At 42.2% G+C, this 19514-nt stretch overlaps 1 protein-coding gene across 1 annotated transcript in view; it reads right to left on the reverse strand.

Annotated features, from left to right (window-relative positions):
• The window catches only part of LOC134880335 (calsyntenin-2-like), a 260050-nt gene that overhangs the window by 137896 nt on the left and 102640 nt on the right, over positions 1-19514 (reverse strand). The window contains exon 2 of the mRNA XM_063907247.1: positions 14671-14793. Coding sequence (XP_063763317.1) covers positions 14671-14793 — 123 coding nt within the window. The remainder of the gene's footprint in view (positions 1-14670; positions 14794-19514) is intronic.

Genomic DNA, 19514 nt, shown 5'->3' on the forward strand with positions numbered 1-19514 from the left:
CTGCTCTGGTTGGTAAGCTGGTCGGCTCCGAAGTGATTGGTCAACCACTAACACATGTCCCGCCCCTAAGTCTATCACCTACAATGTGTTAGTCAATAGAAGCGCGTCCAATGATGTCACTATGTCGCAATATATTTTTTTAAATGGGGATTTTAGCCTTTGCACACCATTAACATGCACGATACCTACAACACACTACAGGAAAGGGCCCCAAAAAGCATAATAGGGACACTTTAATACCTATTTTGAATGGCAAATCTGAAAGGCAGTGCAAAAGGATGATACACAAGGACAGACAGCATCTTGTTTCGTGCCAGCCGCCGGGGCATCAAGGTGGATACTGCATTAAGTAAATGAAACATGGCTTCATCTTATATTGGGCATCTGGCTTGCTCTACCTCCTCCTCTAACCCCACTCCATACATCTTTAAGTGAGTGCCTATCTTTCATATGTTAATGCCTGTTGTTCTGGCAGACGCTCAGAAAGAGTCTGCAGTAAAAACTAAAGGTGCTCTACATCATCATCCCCGGTGTCAGGTCGGGCTTTTTAACTCCGGGACCCTTTGAGCTGCAGACATCAGCGAGGACCTGACCCAGCTGTACTAACGTTAGCGGCCGTGTCGTCTTACAGTGACAGACAAGAGTGACAACGGGGTTAATAACGCCGTGGGTCTCCAGACTGACCGTCATGTTGGCAGCATGCCACACTAAAGGAGAGACACTCTGGATGACTCAGCAGTTTTTATACTGAAGCGCTACTGTACTTTTTTCAAGCTGTCAAAGGGAGCCTGTTTTTATTGTTCCGATCACAGATTGGATGCAAATTGAAAGCAGAGAAACTGTCTGTCGTTCTACAGCATATATCTCTATTAATAGGAAGGTTGTTTTATTGAGGTACTGACCCAGCAACCTGACTGTAATACGTCTTGAACACACATCTTAGCTTCTTCAATAAACCCTTTGTACGATGTGATGTGAAATGTCACCCTGCCAGTCAAAGGAAGGAATAATAAACTGCATCCTCAAAATGAAACACCTTTGCGTACCAACACTAAAAAAAAAGCCCGAAACAAACGAGGATTCAGACTTTCATGTTGATTTCTGACTTTTCTTCTTGCTTTTTGTGCATTATATGATTGGTTGGGCAGAAATGGAAAGATGTTATATGAGTAAATAACATCAATCAGCCTTAAAAGGTTAGGTTAGGATCATGGTTTGATGTGCTTCATGCCCATCCACCACCCTGACCTCCACGACCTTAATTTCCGCGCAGCGCGACATTAAGGGCACCGTATCCAGAGCAAGAGGTCACCAAGTAATACACACAGCCTGTTTTTGTAGACCTATAATACTTCAAAGTGAATGTGCTTTCCAGGAAGCTGCCAAGTGAAAATAAAGGTCACATGAAAACACAATTATGTGACCAATTATTGCTTCCTAAGTTAAGTCCGAGTCGCTAAACAAGCCCCATATTGTGCACCTCTTTTACACATCCATTAAAGCCTAACCCTAACCCTAACTGTGTGAGACGGAAGATGCAGTGTAATTGCAAAATGCACTGCAACAAACTGATGCATTTTTCCAGAACTCAACGCTCAAAGACACACCAGATCTGATGCAAGACCTGAGGAGACTCTTAGAGAAAGCTCCAAAGGAAATGACTTCAGGATTTAAGAGGAATTAAGTAGATCTGTTTTAGGGTTAGCTGTCAAGAAACAATACAAGTTTTAACACATTTATCTCTCAATTATTTACAGAACAAGGTGTTTTCAAACTTAAAATGTGTCAACCAGACTGTCGGACAACTGAAAGAAATGTGACAATGATAATTATCGAAAATGGGAGTGGATGATGCCGAATTTAGGATAGCGACATTGTGGTTAATGGTTTTTACTGGTATGCTCACTTTCCAATCCAATTTCCCCAAGAACACAGAAAAACCATATGTCAAGAGGACAAAAGTCGCCTTTGTACATGGCTGATCAAATAATGGGCTTGTGATGAAGTAGAAAACTGATAATATCATTGCACCCTGAAGGCGACTGCTGTGCGGTCTCATTGCCCTGCACTCTACTTCACCTTTGATGCAGCAAACTTCAGCAGGGCATGAGTCACTGAGGACATATATAACTTGCAGTGAAGAGGAGACAGTGGTTAGGCATCTGTGTGCAACAGAAGCTGAGTGTCCTCTGAAACTGCTTCAGCGTGATCTTTAACATCTCATTAGCATTTCTCTCTCTTCAGGAATCTAAAAACATATCAGCATTATGCAGAATGGCATGCAGGGAATTTAAAACTTCATGTGCGTGCCATTTAGTCGTTGTCCATAAACAAAGTCATAAATAAATGAAAATGATGTTTAATTTGATCACTGAGGTCAGCCACATTTGAGCTATTCACACAGGTAGAGGATTGGTGAAATGTGTTGAATACCTGCAGCTGGGCACCGAAACACACATAAGCGTTTAAAAAGCAAGTGCATGCTGATGATGAACAAAGTAAATGCCTCTTGTGGCCTGCAGTCCTTTCTTTCTTCTGTTTCTAATCGAACATACCTTTACTACTGATGGTGGTGCCTTCGTGACACGAGGCCAAACCCATCTCCCGCCTCAGGCAATGATGGGAAAAAGTCTGCGATGAACAAAAAGGGGAATTTTATACCTCTCGTTCCTAGAAGTTCACTGTCTGAAGCTGAAAACACACACTTTTATTCTTGGTAATGGAGCGTTTTACAGCTCCCCTCCCCAAGCCATACGGCCCATTTTCCTAGAAGATAAAATCTGCTAAATAGAGAAACGTTTGCATAAAAAGGAAGCCACTGGAAGCAGGGGATGACAAAGACGGACTGAGCGAGGAAGGAAGAGAGAAGAGAAATTGCAAAAACTGAACGAGTATAAGAAATATGTACAACAATAATGCATGTAGGCTAACGGAAGCTGCGTCCTCCCTCCTCCCGAGTTGCACCCCTATTTTATGCTCCAGCGGATGACAATAATTTAAGCCTCCCGATATGCAAATGTCCTTAATTGGACTGTCACAAGTTCCCAGGCATCGTCAACTTTACAAAATGACTGAGGCTGGGAGCAGATTGGATTTTGGTGGCCAATCTTGTACACTTAATTTTCAGTAATTTTTGCAAGCGTCTCACCGCGACATGCCACTTACAAGACTATCTATACCAATCGGGGAGAGGTACGATAAAAACAAACAAAAACAACACTCTGTCTTTTCATTTTCATTCCCTCACACATCTCTATACCCAATTACTCCCATCTCGAGCAGACCCCTCAGTGCTCATGCGACTCATCCTGTTTGTACCTTTTAAAACTGCGACAGAGAGGGGGGGGGGGGGAGTCAGCAGTCAGCAGTTTTCCCCCCTGGAGGCTCCTGTTCCCATTCTGTCAGATAACTATATTTTGTTATGCGCTCAAAACTGTTAAGCAGAATCTAATCTCTCCAAAAGTAATGGTTTTGTTTTGAAGGATTGGGAGCGCACATGCATGACTGAAGTCAGCCCACCATAGCAAGATATTGTAATTCTTCAGGATTAACGTGTGTGTGTGTGTGTGTGTGTGTGTGTGTGTGTGTGTGTGTGTGTGTGTGTGTGTGTGTGTGTGTGTGTGTGTGTGTGAAGCAGAGGTCCAAAGACAGTCCCAGTAGGGAAATCTCTCTTCCTCCCATCACACGTCCTTGCCGACTTGCCTTTCGATTTTTCTAGAGTGATATGAGAAAGATGGAGAGAGGCAAAATGAAATGGACTGCCAGGAGGAATCACGAACACAGGAGCGCCGGGGAATAAGTGCTGTGTAGAGCTTCAATGAGTGTGTGTGTGTGTGTGTGCGGGAGCAAAGAAGCGTGTGTCCGTGGTATAGAATCATTTTGGAGGAACAGAGTGACTGACCAGATAAGTGAGCGTTTGATTGGATGTATTTGAGTGATGAAAGCGTGTAGAGAAGGAATTGAAAGTCGAGGAAAAGGAAAGATCAATAGAAAGAGAAAGGAACAAATCCTGATAAAGTTTGCTAAACGATAAATTGTTCCCAAGGTCAGGCTGCGGTACAGGTATAAAATGTGGGTAGTGCTACACACACACACACACACACACACACATCTTAAAGCAGATTACTGTGCATAGTGCAGCTCATGTGTGTGTGTGTGTGTGTGTGTGTGTGTGTGTGTGTGCAGAGGTGTAAGAAATAATCATAAATTGTAAAAATACTCTCTATAATGTTACAAGTACAAGCCTTGCATTTAAAATTGTACTTTAGTAAAAGTACACGTATGTAGTATGTAGTATGTAGTATGTAGCATCAGAATATACTTTTAAGGTCCAAAAGTGATATTACTCATGTGGCTCATTTAAGAATCATTTCTATGCTTTTTGGAAATGTCCCTTTCCTCTAGTGAGTTACAAATCTAGGTTGGTGTTTATTTTTATTTCAAAATTCAGATTCAGAATTTTTGTAAATGACGTCTTTAAAAAATGTCAGATTATTTTTTCTGAATTATCTTTTTCCAAAAAAAATCTGCATTATTTTCAAATTTCAAAAATGTCCCACTTTGTTCTCATCATTCTAAGTCCTTCTCCATGTGGCCCTAATCCTTTTCTTTTTAAAATTCACACCATTTGATTTTCCTTTCAAACTTCTGATATTTTTTCCAAATGTTTCCAATTTGGAATTTCTGACTATTTCTTCAAAATGATCACTTTCCTAAAAAATCAGATTTTTTTAAATTTTAAATTGTTCTGAAATGTTTTCCTAAATTTTGACTTTTAAAAATGTCCCGCTATTTTTTTCATTCTTCTTCTTCATGTTCCCCTAATCGTGTGTGAGTGTGTGTGTGTGTGAGTGAGTGAGTGAGTGAGTGAGTGAGTGAGTGAGTGAGTGAGTGAGTGAGTGAGTGAGTGAGTGAGTGAGTGAGTGAGTGAGTGAGTGAGTGAGTGAGAGAGAGAGAGAGAGAGAGAGAGAGAGAGAGAGAGAGAGAGAGAGAGACCGGGGGCAAAAACAAACCCAGCTCATGCAATATAAACGTACTGTGTTTAATGTATTCTCCTCTCAGGTAGATAACCTTGATGCGCAGCCTCCTGGATATTATCTGTCATCTCCAGTCATCCGAGGCTATCCATTATCCTTGATCTTCTGCTGTCATATTTTCCTACAATCTTTGTTTATTTAAAACGTCCATGTTTGCCAAAAGACCAGGTGTCATGTATTTCATTATAACACAGAGAGGAACATCCCACCTCACACATACCACCCACCCCTGCAATCAATATAAAGTCCCATTTTAAGGAGAACAAGACATAATCTCAACCAGTAATGGCGGAGTGTCACCGGGAAAAGTCTTCAGATATCTTGCAATTTATCCTCATTTCTTAAGTGTTTTCATCATTCTTCCTCCCACTCTCCCGCCCTTGTTTCCTCTCAGTTAATTGAGTCTTTGATTTACATGCGAGTGAACATGTGGAAATTATATTAGTTATGATGACGTGCAAAGAGAAAGAAGATTAAACACCCGAGCGGAGGAGGCCGAGCCGCCTGATGAGGCTAAAATGGGTTTCTGACTGAACGCGTCTCGGAGAGAAAATACATCAGGGAAATACTTAAATCTCCAAATCCCTCGTCTTAATTTGAACATTTTATGGCATCCATTCAACGTGGAAGAATAGAGGAGGAGGGAGCGTCAGGTGATTAAAACTACCAGACATTTGGTGGATGATGTAACCTCTGAAATACAGCAGAAGGACAGTCTTGAGGTTGGGGGATTACACTTAAAGCTCTAGCTGTCTGCTCTGCTTTTACCAGAAGGAGATTGTCCTTTGAATCCCACGTTCATTTCTCCATGCTCTCCTGGGTGTTGTTTAATAACGGCAGTTCATTGATTTTTTTTTATGCAGTATGACAGACACTTTCTTGCCCTTGTGTGAAAATGTTATCCTTTTTAATAAAAATCAAGCCGTTGAAAGAAGATTAAGTTAGTACCAAGGTAAATCAGAGAGGAGTGGAAAGTCACTGTGCTGCTGTGTTCAAGGTTTGAGCTTTTCACATTCCTTCAAAAAACTAAAGCATGAGTGTGTTTACATCAGTAACCGCTGCAATATATTCCTCTACTAGTATGTCCTGCAGTTAAAACCTTCCTTTAAATGGGGTTTTCTCTTTCCTGTAGTGTGTTTTAGAGGTTGTTATGCATGTAAATGGTCTACAAACGCTAAAATCCCTGTATTTGGATTCCTCTGTTGACCTCTGGGACATAATGACATCACTCAGTCATGCTTCTATTGGCTAGCTCTCCAACCCATTGTACGTGATATAGTCTAAGGGACGGGACATCTATAAGTGGTGGTCCAATCACAACAGAGCCGGCCAGCTAACCAATCAGAGCAGACTGGGCTCTGGTTTCAGACAGAGGGTGAAAAGAGGTGCTGCAGCACAGGCAGTATGAGAAAAATAAGAAGCTTTCTGAACATTAAAGCATGGAGACATGTCCCAGGAGAGACACTGAATATTAATATGAACCGGATAATGATCATTAAATGTTCCCCGTCAGTGTTTTACAATGTTGTTCCTGGGTTCATATTACTATGGCAAGAGTATGCCCTTCAGTTCTGTAATTGTCAAAGGCGGTGCTAATTATCTACTTCATATACAATTGTATGGTTTCCTCTAGGAATTAATCATACTTAAAGATCATCCTATATTAGTCTTTGTTCAAAATACACAAACACAGTGAATCAATATTTCTAATTATCAGAAAATGTCAGCAGTCAGAGAAATGTACTTTAGACTAGATTTCCTCAATTTCCCTCGGGATAAATAAAGCTTCTTGAATCTTGAATCCATCTGTAGGCTCGGGGGATAGTTATCTAATCACCACTCCATGTTCTATGTTAATATGTGGAGTGATGAGGCCCGAGCTCAGATGCCAAACTCAAACTATATACCGTTTCTAATAAACATATCAATGAAACACGTGAGTTGTCTGACTGAACTGTGTTTAGTCACATTCCACCGCGGGTCGAAACAGAGCTGACTAAGGTTTTCCAGAACATGTTTAGAGAGCAGTGTGTCCTATATTCCTCAGCATTGCATCATCAAACCAAATCTCCTGTTTGCGCACACACACACACACACACACACACACACACACACACACACACACACACACACACACACACACACACACACACACACACACACACACACACACACACACACACACACACACACACACACACACACACACACACACACACACACACACACACACACACACACACACACACACACACACAGCGTTGTGTCCAAAGCTTGTGCGTCCGCTGGGTCTCTCCGGCACCAAAGAGAGGAAGCAGATAAAACACTAGGAGATGGGATGGCGGCGGCCGGGAGGAAAAGGAGTTGGTGGGGATTAAAGCAGGAAAGAAAGCTGTCAGATTTCAAAGAGGAAAGGAGGTGCTGCTCGAAGAACCGACTGAAAGAGGGGCTGGAAGTCAGGTGGGATGATTTGGAAATAGGACTGGGCGCCGGATCAGAGATGCAATGAAAAGACATGAGTATTCACGAGTATTCAAGGGTAGACAAGATGAACCTCGGAAATTTAAGTTGTATATCAAAAGCAGCGTTGAAGGCTTTGAAGCGCAGCGGTGTACTGGCAAGTGATGAATGTGATATTGACAAACTGCTTAAACATGGATTGCTCTCCAGAGTGCTGTTTCAAGAGTTGAACTTCAGTGGGAAGTCTTTGAAACAACATCCCTCTCTCCGTCGTGCTGCCACAGCTCCAAGCAGAGTTTTAGTTCACTCGTTTGTACGCTCGTCTCCCAGGAGGAGCGACAGCTTGTTGACACTTTAATTGGAGGGCTCAAGGCTTGAATGCTAATCGTCCTCAAATACACCGGTGGAAAACATATATTGTGTGCACGTAAACACAAATGCACAGCTCACACTTAGTCATCAGTTTCAACAACTAAGTTCTGTGCATATTTCTGCATCACATTTCTTGGATGGATTATTCGGCACAAATAAAGTGTCTGAGCTACAGCATTGAGAGACTGCTAATTTAATTATAGAATGTCCCTTGTCTTCCATAACATCAAGGCTAGGCTAAATGCTGTTAGCATGATTCTAATATTAAGTGTTATCGTCATGCTAAAGCAAAACTACAAATGGCTGTATATGGAATTAGCATTTTGAATGTGAGCTGATTCAAAAGATGTTTTATGGAGAGAGAAATGCTACTGATTTGATATAAATATATCGGTAAATATAGAAAGTACAGACGAACACAGTGATAAGTTAGACAATAAGAAACCTAGCATCATTTTCTAGCCTACTAAGTAAACAGCAAAGTATTGACAAGCAGCTAATGCTAAAGCTAACTGTAAATTATGATCAGAATCACTCAGTTATACTTTTAAGCAAATATATTATTTCCTCAGTATCTGCAGACATTCATCGCTGAGCAGCAGGTTGTTTGTCAAGCTGGGAAACTATAGCTAAATGTAAGCTAGCTAACGTTAGTGAAAGTTAGCTAAGTAGCATTAGCTAACGTAACTTTAGCCACCAAAGGGATGAACGGAGGCTGTCAACAGGATTTTCAGTATGATACTCTCAGTTCAATCAGTTTGCTCTTTTTCCCTCTAAACTACATTAGCAGTTGTCAGTAAATGTTAAGATAGTTCTGTTTGCAATTAATATAATAACAAAAACTATTTGCCTCATCAATTCAAAACATTTGAACATTTTTCTAGCACTCAATGTCTGTACAGTTTTCTTAGATGAAGCAAGAAATGATAAATGACCCCCTTCCTGATTGTTCTTATCAAGTTATGAAACATTTCCAACGTTTTTAAATGGAGAACTCTTAAATGAGAGGGCTATTCTCTGTTTGGAGTGTCAACAAAACCACAATATCTTCTTGAAAACAGAATTTCAGAGACAACAGAAACCTCACAAATGAAGAGCAACCTCGTCTCTCGAGCATCTACGCTGCTCTTGTCAGACCAGGATAAGGTTGACTGGACATTCTGGTAAATAGCTTTCAAAAGAACCTTAAAAATTGTCTTTTTCTCCGCGTCTTTTACAAAAGAACAAAGGATTGAGTTGCGCCGTTAACCCCGCTTGCCCTTCCTCCTTCTGCCAGTTCGGCAACTCATCAAATGACAGAAAAAGCTAAAAGCCTAGAAAAAAATATCTCATTACAAAGACTATTTCCCTCATCTGTGTGGTTCAGTGAGGAAGCAGATTGCATTTCAGTACTTCATTAATAAATGAGTATGTGAACAATGGCAGAATGATGGCTCCATTGTCTTGCAGCCAAAGTCTGAGGCACTCTAAAGGCCAGCAGCAAGATAGTCATTATGCTGCCTTTTCAGCTCTTAAGTCTGCATGAATAACAGTGTAACTGGAAAAAAACGGAGCTTCAGTTTAACGATAAAACTTTGCTACTTGAGTCTCAGAGAAACTTTGTCCAGTTCGTTCAGAAATCAAAAACAGAGACTCTTGTCTGTCATCTCTGAGGAAATTACGCAGCTGTTGCGGAAAGCATTCAGTCTCAGGGAGGGTAAAGGGCGCCACTTACATCCCAGAATGCACTGGGACTGGATGAAATCTGACAGGTGGAAATGATCTGAGTGTGAAGGAAGAAGAAACTGAGGGCTTGTTCTGGGTCAACACACAAGCAGAAAGACTAAAAGGGAGAGGAGGAGCTGAGCGGCAGTGGGAGGAAAGCTTGGCCAGAGTGATTAAAAGCATCTGTCAGACTTTTAGTGGAAATGTTGTGTTGTCTGATGGCTGATCCCTCTGCAAAAAGCACTTCCCTCTGGAATGTGTTAATCAGAGTTTTGAGCAACATATTTAAAGTCCAGGATTTTGACAGGATAACAGAGTGGCTTTAAAGGGGCCATAGTTTGCTTTTGGGGGGTTTCCCTTTCCTGTAGTGTATTATATAGGTTTTAGTGCATGTAAATGGTTTGCAGAGGCTAAAATCCCTGTGTTACTCGGAGGTATACCCCTCCTTTGTTTACTTCTGCGACAGAATGACATCACAATGTTACACCCTCGCTGCTATTGGCTAGCGCTCAAACTCATTGTACATGGTGAGCTAAGGGGCGGGACATCTCTAAGCAGTTGACCAATCACAACAGAGCCAGGCAGCTAACCAATCAGAGCAGACTGGGCTCTGGTTTCAGACAGAGGGTGAAAAGAGGCGCTGCAGCACAGGCAGTATGAGAAACATAAAGAGCTTTTTGAATATTAAAGAACAGAGACATGAGGAACAAATACAAATATGAACCTTAAAATTAGCAAAATAGTCCCCTTTGAAAACTAGACATTGGCTGTAGCCCTAACCTTTATCCTCGCTACTCATGACTTATCTGACATCCACACATGTATCCCATCTGTGAGCCACACATCTTACCTTTCAATCAAATCCTTGTCATTCCTCCGTCTTTAATCAACACATCGCTGTGTTTCCACCATGCTCACTGCTACCGTGCTAATGAGAAACTTTTCATAATTAGCTTGAGATCTGTTCCACACAGACAGTCGGAGAGTAATTAATCACAGCAGATTAGCCAGACTTTATGTTTACTCATATATTTTACCTCTCTTTATGGCAGTGAGCGACGCCACGATATCACCCGCTGTTTCTCTGAGTAATGGCAAGCTGCCGGACTCTCTGAAGAAAGCCAAGGTCAGAGATAATTGATTTTGCAGTAATGCAGAAAGAGGTACAGTTTGCTAATGCAGTGAAATTAGCATTCAGAGACGTTGTTTGCTCAGGCATCAGATGAGACAGCAGGAACAGGCGGGGTCCTGCTGTCAGTCTGACTTCTCATTTGCCGAGAATGATTGCAGGTGGAAACAAGACGTCTAAATCCTCCACTATTCAGAGTCTGAGACAAGACAAACTGACACATTAGAGATCACATAAAGGCTTTAAATTATGTAGAGTGATTTTAAATGTAGATAGATGAGGTCTTGCCATTAGTAACAGCCTGTAAAATATCTATCACAATATAAAATGATTTTTACCTCGTTATTCACCTCGTAAATTCCCCTTCTTTTGGTTCAGTTTCCAGATTCATTATAGGTTCGGCCTACAGTAAACAGACATCATGAAGGAGGAAACGTTAGTGTTTCGACTTGTAAAGTGTTGTAATGTATATGCATGTGCTTCCTAATCTATCGTTCTTTATTATAAAATGTATTCCAACTCTGTAATTTTGCTAGTAATCACCTTTTTGTAATAACAGTAAGCTGATAACGTCAGGAGCTGGGCTTATAGGCTCCGGGGCCCGGGGAAAACTAAGGATGGACACTTGAATATACAGTAAGAGTGGTTGTCCTTTCAGGATTCAGGAGTGAGCGACAACCAGGTGTCAAATAATGGCGCTCAACACAACTTTGTCCATTAACCTTTTGTTAAGCGGGCTCTTCTGAAGCCCACTCAGTACACTGGAAGAATTCTCCTATGAAAGCCACTCAATGTAATAACCCGTAGCCTGTGCCTCTGATCCGGTATCACTTATATTACACCGGATGCAGCTATTCCATACCTGAAGGGACTAGCTTCTTAAACATGTGTTATTTGCATTGTGACAGACCTGACAAATAAGGGATGGAGCCATTTATAAAAAGCTCTTATAGAAAGCCTATATACTGTACCGTATGCTACAGGCAAGTCTAACTTAGTATTGGACGGGAAGAGATTCAAAGGAGTCTCAAAAAAAGTGTGGCCTTTATGCAAAAAATACAGGAAGGGGAAGGCTCGAAACACCTAGTTCATACCCCGAATGTTGCGCGAATATGTCCGAAGAATAAAAGGTTGATCACCGCTTCAAACATCCAAACTTTAAGTCAGATTGAAAGCACTCAAGGAGACCTTAAGATTGTTGGTTTCCTAAATGATGAGAGGTTGTCACAGTTTCAACTAACACTTTTAAGGGCATGGATGAACGCCATCCATTTACAACATTTAAAACAATACCCATGGACTGAATACACTTTACCAGGTTTGTTGACATGCAGAAACAGTTGCCCTACATGTTTAACTAACTCGTTGTAACAAAGTACTCAAATGTTTGCAGCGTTGCCCTCTATCCTTCTCAACAGGGCTGTCTTTAACCAATTTAAGACCTAGGATTTACTAACTCCAAGCATCACTTTAATACGCTTCACTTTTCTGCCCAGTGACAATATACACCACTCCAGGAATAGCTGTCACTGGATTAGAAAAAACCCAGTTGACGGCTGACTGAGCTTGTGTTGGCACTTGTCAACTCGTAAAAACATATGTTGTGACGCGAGCATATGTTCCAGAGGAGTTTTATTCACACACATGAATAAAAAATAGGCTTTGTGAGAGCAGAAAGCCTCGGATGTTCGTCAAAGACTGCTTCCTTGATGTTGTTATGAAGCCTTCATCTGTTTGTATCAACTTCCTGTTTTATTTCCTTTGTTTTTCTAAGGGTTATACTGGTGCGTCTCACTCTTCCTGACACGCTGTCTGTGTGATTTTGAAGCTTGTAGCCGCAGTGATGGCTGATGTCAGTGTTAGCCAGCGTTCAGGAAGAGGAGTGTCACTTTTCCTGTTTTTTCAGAGCGGTGAGTGTTGCACCCCGCTCAGCAGTCCGAGAGGATTACTGAACAGGTTTGGAGTGATGTAGCATGGAGACAGTTTATTCTGTGCTTGATTATTTCCACCGTATCATTCATATTTAATTAAAGGGGCTCTATTTTACTTTTGGGGGTTTTCCCTTTCCTGTAGTGTGATTTTATAGATTTTGGTGCATGTAAATGGTCTGCAAATGCTAAAATCCCAAAATTCAGGGAGGAGTTTCAATCCCACAAACTCCCCTCCTCCCTGAAACACCTCCATTGGACTGCTTTGTTTACTTCTGTGATATAATGACATCACTCGGTAAGCACTTTTTGAACATAAGGCATGTCAAGAGGCACAAGGTACACATTTGAACCCTGAAATTAGCATATCAGGGCCCCTTCAAGTGGAATAAAGAGATATACTTAATTGTAAAAATACTACAACAACAGATAAAGCTCAAAACAAAATCCTACTTAAATAAAATACAAAAGTATTAGCATTAAAATATACTTAAACCGACAAAAGTAAGAACACTTAAGCATATTAGCTGATGATCATTGATGCATTCATGTCTTTAAGAGCTGGGAAAGTAATCATTTGAACTACTTTAGACATTTTAATCTATGATATATGTAAAAAAAACAAGTCAATTTATATGTTATTATAGCTAGTAATCTGAATTTGTAAAATAGCTTAAGCTGTGAGATACATTTAGTGGAGCAAAACATACAATACTGGCTTCCCAAATGTAGTGGAGTAAAAGTATTAAGCAGGATTACATGGTAATGAATGCCATACATTGACTTTCTGTGTCTTGAATGTAAAGTAATTAAAACCTGGCTGGCCAAACTAATGAGGCCTGACCGGGACCTGTGCACTGGCCTTGTCACTCCGCCATGGTGGATTTGTTGGGAGAAGTTGGAGTTAGTGGATAACTGTCTCTGAACTGTGTCTGCCTGGCTGGACATGGCTGCTTCAAGAGGTAGAGAGGTTGACTGCTGCAGTGTGTGTGGGTTTGTCTGTGGGTTTGTTCGGGTAGCTTACACACAGCTTGCACAGGGAGGGAGGTGAGACACAAATAAGAAAATATGTGGGAAGTGATGTTGAGAGGAAACCGGAGAGAAATGACAACCGATAGATATAGCCGGACGACAGCGAGACAGAGTGGTGATGCTAATGTTCATTAATCATTTAGTGAGAAATCTCTCTCAGTACCCTCACCTAGAAAAATCCAGGAATACCCGCTGTGTGTGTGTGTGTATGTGCGTGTGTGTGTGCGTGTGTCGCTGTCAGTCTACGCAGAGCCAGAGGACAGCCAGCTACCCTCCCTACTGTCTCGTCATTTTCTCTCTTTCTCCCTGTAGGGTGGCCATTACAGCGAGTCCCCTCAGGCCATGCCACACATGCACACGCTGTAGCAAACAATGGGAAACTGTTTTAGTAAGCATTCACACACACAAACACTCCATCCATCCATCCAGCCACAGCTCAAGGGCCTTGGTGAGTGGGCAAACGCCCCAGGTGCAGCAACAGCAGCAGCAGCAGCAGCCCACATGCTAAGGCCTTGGCCACATTAGCATCCTGGCGGGAGATATTTCGGCTGTTCTTGCCAACAGCCGGCAGCTAACGTCCTCCCACAAGAGCTGGCACCCTTTACAGGAGCTGGAATGGTCACACAGTGGGAAAAATCTAATCCTGCAGTGTCCTCACCCACAGAGGGGCTTATTTAGGCCACTTTAAATAAATATGAGTCCTGTAGGTGATGTGCGCTCACAGGGATTTATTGGATTAAATGGTTGCAGCAAAGAGCAGGGTTAACGCTGTAAGAAAACAAGGCTCTGATGCAGCAGTTATCGTACATGAAGCCAATTTAAACCCCTTCAGAGTGATCTCACATGACAGCCTTATATCCTTAGTGTAAGTGGACCCTGCAGCTGTGCTTCCCCCTGCGGATTAGCACCTGCGTCATCGTTCACTGCCTCTATTCGGTCCGAGTCAGCCCGCCTCCACCCCTGAGCGATGATCACACTCCAGTTGACAGTCATTTGAAATGTACCGTACCTGCGTAGGGGACGGGAGCGTCTTTGTCCAGGGCCACCAGCGGAGGATCGAGCAGAACGACGTCAGTGTTCTCGGTGATCACCCCATGGTACGACGTCTCAATCCACGGCTTGTGTTTATTCACTGTGGAGACAGGAAGGAAAGGGTGAGATATCAGGGGAATACTCAGAGGAATTGTGAGTCTTAAAGGCGTCCTACTATGCTTTTCTTGGGTTTTAGTGCATGTAAATGGCCTGCAAAGGCTAAAATCCCTGAGTTTCTCTCCCACACACTCCCCCCTGCCTTAAACACCTCCATTGGAGTCGTACTAGATTGGTCTAACTTATTCTGTATGTTTTAAAATGTGGACTCTTTATATAAGGCTCCATATATTCACTCTTTTATTCTATTTTTCTGTTCTTTGACCTATTTTTTTGTGCAACGCCTTTCTGACACGCTGCTGTCACAAACCAATATCCCAATTTGGGACTGACAAAGTATATCCAATGTAATCTAATCCGCATCAGAAGTGCTTTATTTGTCCCACACTGGGGAAATGTACAATGAAAGGGTTACAAAGGCAAAAAGTAATGCAAGTTAATGTGAAAACTCAAATAAGTACACATCTAATCTAATTGAATTTCACCAGAGAAACCTTTCAAACATTCATCTTTACGTTGGATACACACTGCAGAAACAAACATGCCCTTCTCATACTGTTCTTGGCACAACTTCTCCAGCAGCGTTGGTTTCTGCAACACATTCTCATTTGGATAATCCCCCCCTCCCCTCACACCCTCTTCTTCTCTCCCTTTTGTTCCTTTTACTCCCTCCAAACATTCCCTACGAGCTCAGTGCCATGCTTGATCAATGACCACCGCCGAGCTGCCAGCAGAAAAACAGTATCCAAGGCCAAGTCAAAACAAAGTTCACGAGCTGAGGGGCCTGATTAAGGACCGTAATTGAGTAACGGCCCCCTGGGCTGTGTGCGGCACTGCGCCGACCCACTTGCTATTTGTTTACCATCCTAAAAAGAAGAAGAAGAGGAAGGAGGAGGAGGCGGAGAACAACTGGAACCCTGAAGTAGGTCTTAGTGCTGCTTAGCTTTGCCAAAAAAAAGCTGGAAATGATATTTTGTCTGCTTTATGGTCAGAATCAAGTCGCCGGGCTGAAAATGAGACAAAGCAAGGCTTTCATTTGTGTTCCTCTGAAAGCTATGCATTAAAGAGAACACATCCTCTGGTTTATAATGGGGAATGAAGTGCATATGGAACAACTAGCTTCCATTCAGCAAAAGTAAAGTGGACTCTTTTCAAGTGCTAATCAAGAAACCATTGTAGAACACCTCAATCATGCACTGAATGTCAGTAAAAGCTGCTTGGCAGAGCTAACATTTATACTTTCCAAACAACCCAAACTGAATAATGTTAGCAGATATCATATTCTATCATTTCAGTACACAACAACACTTGCAGCTTTCACATTCTCTCAAGAACTGCTCATCAAAACAACTCAAAAAGTGTAAAGTCTGACTTGAATGCAGTTCCTGTTTCCTGTTAATCCCTGGGGAAAGGTGGAAGGCTGTCAATGAAGAATAGAAACCCCCTGGGTTAAAACGAAATGTGGGAACACTTGCTTCAATAAATACGATGATTTTTACCATGAAACATTCCCCTATTTGTGTTGTTCAATGGTGGGGCTAAAGCATATACGTATAATAATATACTCTACATATCGTAACTCTTGCAGGATGATAATAATAAATGATAATACTTGGTTGACTAGGAGACCTTTAGGAAAACATGCTAACATTACATGGATAGATAGAATCGGAGGATGAAACCCTCTTTTAGTCACATACATGCACACAGCAGAGCACACACAGTGAAATTGGTCCTCTGCATTTAACCCATCCTAGTACTAGGAGCAGTGGGCAGTGGGCAGCTATTGTGCAGCGCCCGGGGAGCAATGGGGAGTGGGGATTGGAGGTGTCCGGTGCCTTGCTCAAGGGCACCACAGCAGGGCCTAGGTGAACTGGGACCTCTCCAAGTAGCAGTCCACTTCCATATTTCAAGTCTGTTTGGGGACTTGAACCGGCAACCCTACGATTCCCAGTCCAAGCCCCTACTGACTGAGCCACTGCTGGACATTACATGCTAACGTTACATGGATGTATATTCATGAGCGTCAGCGCAGAAAGCATAGCTCACGGGTCAGAAGAGATCATTTACAGAGGCCCACGGATGGGGACACGGTGGTTTATTAGGATGTAATAAATATGCATGAGTTTGGGACAACCGTGAGGGGTGAAATAACGCTGGATTTCAACTATAAACGCCAAACTATAGATTCTGCAGAGCGGGATGCATGTAGAGGGTAATCAGCACACTGGTATCATCTCATGCTCTGGAATTATACAGCAACATGTCCACGCAATCATGCTTGTTTTTCAGCAGGAAAGGAAGGGCAAAAGAAGAACAATAGAAAGTGAAGGCGGATGAAATACACTTTCCTCGGACTCGGGAAAAGAGCACGACCCCGGTAAATGTGTAATACAGGATATAACAAGATTTGAGCACCCAGCGCGACAGCTAATGAGCAGTCTGGAGAACAAAAGAGACGTGTCCTAAGATTTATATCAAATCCTCCTCACAGCTCAGGAGCCACATTGACCTTTAAATCCTTCATGTTGCAGTGTGTGTCGCTCAGTGTGACTGCTGAGCAGCGTCGCACTGATCTAAATGTTATCAGGATTGCCAAAACATGTTTTATTCTTAGACTCAGGTAAGAGAAGGGGCTGCAATGATTCAGCAGTGAAGAAGGAGGCTTTCTCTATTGGATACACAACACACAAAGCCAGTTGGAGACAACAGAACCTGACACAATATTGATTTGGATTCAGTATGAAGGGTCTTTTTTTACTGCACATTTATACATGTGTCCAATTAATGTGTGGATCACCTTGATCTATACAGCCTTATGAATGTTAAAGTGTACTCCAGCAATAAAGTATTGCATTAATCTTTGTAACAGGTTAACATTTTGGACCCTTTGGTAGTCTCTGGGTAGAATTGACCGGGGACAAAACCCCAGCATTACAGAAATTGTCTTTGTCTCAGTTCCTAACAATACAGATAGCATATTCAATAAAGGCGTATAAGCTGATCAATAGATCACATTTAACAATGAAGTGTCATTTATTATTTAATATTTTTTCGAAATGAAATGAAAATGCATGTAAAAAATATACGTAACTATAAAGACTGTGGTTGCATAATTCATATCTAGGAAAAATCTAAATGAAATATTTGGTTTGTGAATATTTATATAATGTAGCTGATTTTCATTGTTTGAAGGACATAAATGTGGTATAGCATGAGTACTAACTAGGATTTATTTGGTTCTATTTTATAGATAATAAACCAAGGCTAGTTTCAGGCTGGAAAGATTTCATACAATAAAAATGCAACTTGAACCCAACATCCAGAGGTTATGAGTTGAACTATGCTCCAAAAACATATCCTTTTAATTCCCACAATGCAAAATAAATGGTGTGTTTTTCTGCCTGCTAAACCAAATCTTTTGAACCCAATATCCTCAGTTGGTCCCTAAAAAAATGTCCAAAATAACCCCGATAACATCAATAACCAAGGAAACTTATTTTAAAATGTGATCGTTCTCAAATCACATCAAAAGGTTCATTCTAAGAGCACAAAGTGATACAGCTGCAACAATGGAACAGTCTTTCCGCTATAAGAGAGACAACGCACACATACAGCGAGAGTGACAGACAACAGAGCATCCCACTGATGATCCCACGCTGGTGACCTGTGATATCACCACTACAGAAGATGGACTGCATCCCTCCGTCAGTCAGACAGGCCTATCGGCGGGTTAATGGTGTCTCAAAGCCTCGCTGCCGCCTCCGTGTGTGTGTGGGATCGAATGGTTTTTCACCAGGACTGATGAGGGCATTAAAAGGAGCGTCCACCTCCAGTGTCTTGATGGGGGTGCAACCTACATTTCAACCCCCCCCCCACCCCACCCACCCTACATCTGCAGCTCATCAGATCACTGGTGAGAAATACAAGGCTGTCTTAATAGAATTGGGGTCCATGTATTGACAGTTTGAAACATGCCCCCCCCCGAGCCATTAACGGAGAATGGATGGGTACACTTCTTTCAAATAATGCAGGTTACCAGAGGTGGAAGAGGGGTGGAGGGGGAGGCAAGAGGGGTGGAGGAACGAACAAGCCACACCATCAGTTGCTGATATTCCCAGAGGAAACATTGCATTCGTGATGGAACCGACGGCTGCCAGTGCTAATGCCTCGACACTAAGGCCACTTCCAAACCGACCTCTAAACCCTCCCCCTTCAGGAGTGAACCTGGGCGGCTGTCTCACTCTCAGCTGAATGAGGCTCCTTTCTTCAGGTGGAGGGTATAGCTAGTTTATCACTTCCTGTCGGAGGGTTTGATAACTTCCTGTTGCAGGGTTTGATAAATACTGTCAGTGCCCGATCCGTTCCCCCCCGGCTGCACATGCGCAAAAATAACAAACGGTTTCCGATCGCCAATATCACGCAATAAACTCTACAGACAGTTTCTGTGAACTACCAGCTGTTTCCGGTTAGGTAAACTAACTGGCTGCCGTCAAGTACCGTAAAATGTAAACATGCGTGGTACAAATCGGGCAGGAAAACGTTGAGTTTCCGCGTACGTCATTACGCGCATGTGCAGCCGGGGGGAAACGGATCGGGCAGTGACAAATACCGATTGTGGGTTTAATAACTTCCTGTTGGGGGTTTGATAACTTCCTGTTGGGGGTTTGAATAACTTCCTGTTTGGGGGTTTGAATAACTTCC

The sequence above is a fragment of the Eleginops maclovinus genome, chromosome 18 (assembly GCF_036324505.1).
Source record: "Eleginops maclovinus isolate JMC-PN-2008 ecotype Puerto Natales chromosome 18, JC_Emac_rtc_rv5, whole genome shotgun sequence".
In the NCBI taxonomy this organism is placed as follows: domain Eukaryota; kingdom Metazoa; phylum Chordata; class Actinopteri; order Perciformes; family Eleginopidae; genus Eleginops; species Eleginops maclovinus.